The sequence below is a fragment of the Arachis stenosperma genome, chromosome 5 (genome assembly GCF_014773155.1).
Source record: "Arachis stenosperma cultivar V10309 chromosome 5, arast.V10309.gnm1.PFL2, whole genome shotgun sequence".
Lineage (NCBI taxonomy): Eukaryota > Viridiplantae > Streptophyta > Magnoliopsida > Fabales > Fabaceae > Arachis > Arachis stenosperma.
In genome coordinates this window covers 17,153,896-17,161,827 of record NC_080381.1, presented here as the reverse complement: position 1 = coordinate 17,161,827, position 7,932 = coordinate 17,153,896, and the positions used below count along the sequence as shown (strand labels likewise).

Genomic DNA, 7,932 nt, shown 5'->3' with positions numbered 1-7,932 from the left:
AAAGCGACTAAACTAGTTCTCAGAGCAAAACGACTTACTGTACCAAGAGAGAACCAAGAATAGAGCAACCGCAGCTCCAATGACCGACTTTGGCAGCGTTCTCCAGCGACCACAACATCATTCTCTGGCGACAGAGGCGCGGTGACCATGACAGCAGTAGCAGCGGAGCTCCAATGGTGGCGGAACCACCTCGCGATCCCTTTCCTCTCCACGCGCATTTTGTTTCTCTCCCGGTAACGGCATGCATGGCGACGACGATAGATCTGGCGGCGACGAGAGTCACAGCGGTGTGAAATGGAAGCACGAACGGCAGCTCAGCAGTGGCAAGGAACGGAAACGAAGTGATAGTGCTGCTTCCTCTTCTCCCTTGCGAACTAGTCTCTCTCCCTTTCCTCTGATCTGTTTGTAATTCTCGGTGGCGACGCAGGTGACGGGTTCGGTGGATAGCGGTGGTGGAAGCAGCTCCCTCCTCTGATGCTCTAGACGACGATAACAACGGTGGTGAGGTCCCATCGGCACCATCCCCTCCTCTCTTCCCCTCTCCTCTCCGATCGTAACTATCTTTCCCTCATTTTCTCTGTTTTCTCGTGTGTGTGCGTGTGTAAGGGGTGGGGTGCGGCTAGGGTTTAGGGCAAAAGTACGTGTGGTGTTAGTGTTAGATTAGGATAAAATTAGGGTTTTGATTTGAAAATTAGGATTTGGGTAAATTATTAATTAAAAACCAAATTTAATCCATTATAATTAAGTTTAAGAATACCATGTTTTTAAAACTTACAAATTATTTTTATTTAGGTACTTTAATTTAAAATTAGAGATAACTAAATAAATTTTTTTTAGTTCATAAAATTAATCAAAACTTTCAATTATTCAATTTAAATTGTATAAAACTTTCATTATTTGCAATTACTGAAACTTTAAATTCCTAATATAAAATTACTCAATTATTTAAAAAATTTTATAAATCCTAATAGATTTTAAACTCAAAATATCATAAAATTTAATTTAATTATTTTTAGAAAAAATAATTTTTTAAATAAAATTATCAACAAATATTATAAATTATAATTAAATTACTATTTAATTTTCAAAAATCGAGATTCTTACAACCTAAATGGCTAAACCTAGTGCAGTCTCAACCCTCCTCCTCAAGCCCAGCTCCGAACCCTTTCCTCATAGCATCGTTGTCCTCCACAGTCTACAGCACCGTTGCTGACTCACCTTGGTGGACAGCACCCACAGCCATCGTCTTCATCGTTGCGGATAGCACCCATAGCCATCGTCTTCAGGCATAGTAGGCACCGAATCAGATATGGAGCCTCCGAGCCAGGTATTCAATTTTCGTTCAATGTAGTTGTTCAGTATATTTATTTAATATATTTGTTGTTGATTGTTGTTCATTGTTCAATGTATTTGTTGTTGATTTTTTGAAATTGCTAGTAATTTTATTTTGTTGTGTTTTTGCTTTTATTTTTCTAATTATTTGTTCAATGTATTTGTTGTTGATTTTAAAATTGCAAGTAATTTTATTTTATTGTGTTTCTGCTTTTGAATTTTTTAATTATTTATCCAGTATATTTGTTTAATATATTTGTTATTGATTTTTTCAAATTGCTAATAATTTTATTTTGTGGTTCAATGTATTTATTTATGCAATTTGATATCAGTTCAAGTGACAATATAGGCGACATTAGAGGAGCAATAGGAGCTGTTGTTGCTCTTTTGAATGAATCTGCAAGCATCAGATCTCCGACTACAGTGCCTGCTATGCTAGCTCTTCATAGAAACACAAAGAAGCTTGCTAATAGAGGCTGATGGAAGAGGCAGGCTATTAAAGAAGCTCCTGTTGATGACACCACCGAAACAAAGACCGACGAAGGTAAGAGAAAGTCTTGTAGACCTATATCTTGGACATGAGATCACTTTACTAAAGATGAAACTAGTAATCTACAGTATCCTAGAGCTAAATACAATTGGTGTGGGACTAGTTACGCATACACATAAAAATGGCACCAGTAACATGAAAAATCACTTGTCGCATTGCAAAAAATTTTTTAAGGAAGCATTAGATCCTACTCAAAAGATTCTTTGTTTTCAGGAATGATGGGAAAGGGATAGGTAAATCACTTTTTACTATGTCTTTTGATATTGATCTTTGTAGATAAACCATTCTTAGAATAATTATTGTGGATGAATTACCTTTTTCGCACGTTGAGGAGGAGGATTTTGTTATTGTATGGGTTGTTTGCAACCCAAGTTTCCAATTCTTAAAAAGATCACAATTGTTAGGGATTGTTAGAAGCTTTATTTGAATGAAAAAACTAAGTTTAAGTCTGTTTATAATCAATCAAATCAAAATATATGTTTGACAACTGATTGCTGGTCATCTGTGTAAAACTTGAACTATCTTTATCTTAATGTTCATTTCATTGATGCTAATTGAAAACTGCAAAAAAGAATCCCAAATTGTTTGCTGTCAACAATCACAAGAAAAAAATAATTGGTAGAAAGATTGAGAGATATTTGTTAGGATGAAAAATATCAAAATTTTTCTATAACTGTTGATAATGCTAGTTCAAATGATATTGCTATTTCTTACTTAAAAAGTAGAATGGAGGATTGTAAATGATGGGTTGAGAGAAATGCATGATTTAATTTTAAAAATTAGGAATGTAATTAGGCATGTGCGTACATCACCAGGTCGTACAGAGAGGTTTAAGGCTATGACTAAGGAAGTTAGAATTCAAGAAAAAGGCACTGTACATTTAGATGTTTCTACCAAATGGGATTCTATCTTTTTAATGCTTAAAAGTGCTTTGAAGTTTCAAAAGATATTTAAACGATTGGGAGAGAAAGTGATTCAGAATACATTATGATGGCTGGTGGGATCCCTAAGTCTAAGGATTGGGAGAATATAAGACATTTTATCAAGTTTTTAAAAATATTTTATGATGTAACCAACAAAATTTCTGGTTCAAAATTTGTTACATCTTCTCAACATTATAATAATTTTGTAAAATATTGTCTACACTTAAGCATTGGATGGGAATCTTAGATTTGATGCTTTTAGGCATGGCTGAGAAAATGAATACCAAATATAATAAGTATTGGAGATATATGAAAAATACAAGTATAATGATTTTTATTGCAGTGGTTCTTGATCTTAGGTATAAGTTTCAGTTGAACTAGTAGAGTTTTGAGAAGTTGTATGAAAAAGAAAATATAGATTTCTTAACTTCAAAGATGAAGGAGACCATTTTCAAGATGTTTGATAGTTATAGATTTTTTGGTGGAACTAATAACTATCAAAGATTTACTCGTCAAGATGCTCTTGAAATCGGTATACAAGTTTAATGTAAATGAAACTTCTTTTGCTATGAAATTTGAGAAGAAAATACAATTCAATAAGAGTGGTAACAAGAATGAGGTGGATTTATATCTTATGGAGGCTTTAAAGAAGAGTGTCGTGTAATTTGACATCTTAAACCGGTGGAAAGTAAATTCTACTAAATATCCAATTCTTGGGCAGATTGCAAGAGATGTCTTAACCATGTCGGTTTTTAAAGTAGCTTCAGAATTGATATTTAGTATTGGAGGAAGGGTGTTCAATAATTATAGGAGGTCTCTAATTCCAATGACAACTGAGGCATTAATTTGTACATAAAATTGGCTCTGAAACTCTCCAAAACTTGTTCTTGAGGAGCTCATTGAGAATTTGGAGAAGTTAGTTCAAATTAGGTATGGTCAAACGTCAATTGATAATTTTTTTTATTACTTTTGAATAATTTTTAATCTAGTTTTTATTTATAAATATTATTTTTTATGATTATTCCTTGTTTTATATGTTTTGTAAAAGTTACACCCACTCTTAATTCTAATAAAGAAAATTCTGGTGTTAAGTCTGATTAAGTATATCTTGTCATGATATGAATTGGTCTCTTTAATATTAGAATGTATAACTAGATTAGAATATTTTTTTACTTGTGCTATATTATTATTATTATTATTATTATTATTATTATTATTATTATTTATCTGCCTTTTGATTTTAGATTGTTTGTTTAAAGAAGTTTTGTTGTTTTGTTGGAGAAAACACTAAAATGTGACTATTTGTTGCTGAAAAATTATTTTCTTTTTTCTTGTGTTGAGTGTTGACTATTGAATTTTTTAACTTCTTTAATTATTGTATTTTAATTTCTTTTGTCGTTAAATTTTATTGGATCAGAACTTTTGTTAGTTGTTGTGTAATTGTGTTCTATAATTTTATTGTTATAATTTTGTAAAATAGTATGGCAAAATTTTATTTAAATTAATTGAAAAAATCGAACAAACTAAACCAAACCAAATCGATTTTAATTAGTTTGATTTGATTCGAATAATCTCAATAAACAATTGAACCAAATCAAATCACAATTTAATTAAACAATTAAATCGAATAACTTTTTTAAAAAAATCGAACTAAACCGTACTAGAAACACCCGTACCTAAATCATCTCACGAGTTATAATGATCAAATATGAAGAGCCAAGAGATTTTTTTTTTTTTTGGTCAAGTGGATTGGACAACTTCCAATCCTAGGCATTATACCCATGTATTATACACTCACACAACACACTCACACACACTACATGAGTATTACTAACATGGGTTCTATATTTCTCACAGAGAATTCGAACCCGGGTGCAGCTCCCAGCGAGGCAGATGATGCTGCCATTGATCCAAGGCCTCGGCTGCGAGCCAAGAGATGAAGAGGGTAATATGAAATCTGTTTTTTTTCTTGGAACACGGATGTGGCCCAGAGAGGCGGCCTGACCCGGACGGAGAATCCAACCCGTATGAGAAACCAACCCACGCGTTACAGCAATCCAGAATCCCAAACCAATTACAAGCATTCGAACAAACTCACTCCATTTCTCTTATTCGGGGAGTATGGGCTCAATGAAGGCCCAAAAAAAAGTTAAGAAAAAATGACTGAAAGCTACTTTCGTCATTGGACGATTGAAGATGGACAGATGGTAGAGTGCGGGCCCCACCCCACTGAGTCCGTCTCTGTGTCTCCAAGTGAAATCTAGCACTTGAGGCTGCTATTGCTTCCGACGAACAAAGCAGAGAGAGCTATTTTGATAGTTAAGGTGATGGGTGCGTTGCCTTTGCAACTTGCAACAAGAATAGAGTGCTGCCATGGCCATCACCATATAAAAGGAACAAACGGCAATAATAATGACTCCCAAAGATTCCCAGAGAAGAATCATGTGAGGAGCGTGGAGTGTATTCCTCCGCGGCCAAAGAGAATAATATTAGTTCGGCACGGTGAGAGCCAAGGGAACGTGGACGAGAGCGTGTACGCGAGGGTGCCTGATCCCAAGATTGGACTCACGAGCAAAGGCAAGGCTCAATCGGAGGAATGCGGCCGCCGCATCAACGACATCATCCAGAAAGACGGTGACCACAACTGGCAACTCTACTTCTACGTCTCACCTTATCGGAGGACCCTTGAAACCCTCCAGAGCCTCGCTCGCCCCTTCCCACGCCACAGAATCGCAGGCTTCAGAGAAGAGCCACGCCTCCGAGAGCAAGATTTCGGCAATTTCCAGAACAGAGAGAAGATGAGAGTGGAGAAAGCAATGCGCCAGCTCTATGGTCGTTTCTTTTACCGCTTCCCTAATGGAGAATCTGCCGCAGATGTGTATGATAGAATCACGGGATTCAGAGAAACCCTCAGAGCAGATATTAACATAGGGCGCTTTCAGCCACCTGCGGAACGCCACGTGGACATGAGCTTGGTCATCGTTTCCCACGGTCTAACCATTCGAGTATTTCTTATGAGGTGGTTCAAGTGGACCGTTGCCCAGTTCGAAGGCCTCCATAATTTGCACAACGGTAATATGCTTGTCATGGAAAGAGGTTACGGTGGAAGGTAAATAAACTAATCCTTTCATATTCAAACCCTTATAATTCTCATGTATATTGTCATAAAATATGTATACAAATTAAATACACATGCAGGTATAGCTTACTGATGCATCACGATGAAAAAGAGCTAAGACGATTTGGATTGACTGATGAGATGCTCATTGATCAGGAGTGGTAATTAACCATCATTTTGTTGTCCTTAATTTGCTATTTGTGTATGTTAATTATATTCATGTGTGTAATGAAGGCATAAATATGCAAGGCCTGCTGATCTCAATTACGATTGTCCAATGGTGAATTCCTTCTTTCCCCATCTCAACGAAGAAGAAACATGCAACACTGGTGAGCAACTAAGTAGATAAAAAGTTATTGATAAGTTGGAGATGCGGGGTATCGATCCCCGTACCTCTCGCATGCTAAGCGAGCGCTCTACCATCTGAGCTACATCCCCTTTTGAATGTTCATTTAATTGTACAATATGAGGCATAGTAAATACAACTTACACAAGGTCCATTAAATCATGTTATTCTTGTAAACTTACTTTATTATAATAGTATTTCAGGTTCGCACGCACTAATATTAGTTGAATCTCACTTAATCACTTATTTAGCTTATGATATGATATACACTATGCATGGCATAATTTCATAGATTTAGTATCTCTTTCTTCTCAAAAATAAAATAAAAAAAGCTGCAACATTACCGAAAGAAACTTCATTACATCACGCATTTTCAAATTTCAAACATGTATGCTGATGGCAACTTCCTCAATCTTGTATAAGATAGGTGTTCAGCATCTCCCTCTGTTTTTTTTCCGGATGTGGTGTTCGGTGTCTCTCCTTTCTCCCCTCTTTTCCGCCATAGGTCTAAAGTGTTCATTCCCTCTGTTTTCTATTTTGCATATCCATTGGGCTAAGCACAAAGCCTGTTTAATATACCTACTCTTCCTTTCTTTCTTGATAAAATAAACACTTAGATTAAGCCCAATAAACGGACCTATACATAGTACTACCATTTTCTATTTTGGAATGTTCTCTATTTGGGTAATGTTAATCGTGTAAACATATATCTTAGTTTAGAGCTGGTGATATTATGCCTTTTCAGGCCCAGTGATTCAGTTTGTTACCCCCGGCCCAAGTACAGCAACATAATAATGAAAAATTATATACTACTTAATACCAAAAAAAAAAAAAAAAAACTTCACTACTACTTTCGTACTATTAGTAATAGAGAGATCAAAGTTAAAGTGACGTTTAGACGAATGTATGAGGACAAATTCATGAACCTATGTAGTAGAAAGAACATGGTGATTTACTTGCACTGATTCCACGATTATATTGTATGCACTGCCGAATGGGTATCTGAACGCTTAAATGTTAATCTATTACAGAAATGTATAAGGAAAACAATATAATACGAAATTGGATATTATGGATGCATTTTCACTCAAACATGCAAGAGAATAAAAATGTAAAATTATTCAGTACTATTTGTCTTGGAGCATGTGAGATGTGACTAAAAGATTTGAAATCCTAAGGAATACAAAAGTAAATGATATAAAGGACAAAAGCATAACTATATAATGATTACATAGACAAATAGGTTTTTTTTTTAAATTATCTTCAAAAAATGTTATTACATTGAGATCTTTAAATTTTGTAAAAATATATAAGTTTTTATCCTAATTAAATTTTTTATTTTTATTTAAATAAATAGATTTTCAAAAATATGAGAAAATAAGTAAATAATCTATATATTTTTTATAAAATTTAAAATTTTAATATAATAAAATTTTTTAAAGACAAAAACATCTTCTTCAAAATTCTTTAAGGATTTATTCCTGTATATGTTCCTGTGTAATTAAATTTAAGTGTATTATTGTATGCAAGGAATAGAACGAATAGGTGGATGTGTATTGATCAGAGTGGTGCAAGGAAAGAGCAGACATGGCACATGGCAGCATGACCCACTATTCTGACATGTGTCTCTGTTCGTTAATAGTATCCTTATCTGCATCTCTCT

At 34.7% G+C, this 7,932-nt stretch overlaps 1 protein-coding gene and 1 non-coding gene across 2 annotated transcripts; one reads left to right on the top strand and one right to left on the bottom strand.

Moving 5' to 3' along the window:
* Positions 1-5,014: 5,014 nt before the first annotated feature.
* Positions 5,015-6,431, top strand: LOC130979866 (phosphoglycerate mutase-like protein AT74H). The gene is made up of 3 exons (XM_057903413.1): positions 5,015-5,914; positions 6,004-6,084; positions 6,158-6,431. Exons 1-3 carry the CDS (start codon positions 5,133-5,135, stop codon positions 6,270-6,272), a joined length of 978 nt encoding a protein of 325 aa, XP_057759396.1. The 5' UTR covers positions 5,015-5,132; the 3' UTR covers positions 6,273-6,431.
* On the bottom strand, positions 6,289-6,361 carry TRNAA-AGC (transfer RNA alanine (anticodon AGC)). Its single transcript has one exon. It is a non-coding gene; the product is annotated as a tRNA-Ala (tRNA).
* Positions 6,432-7,932: the final 1,501 nt, after the last annotated feature.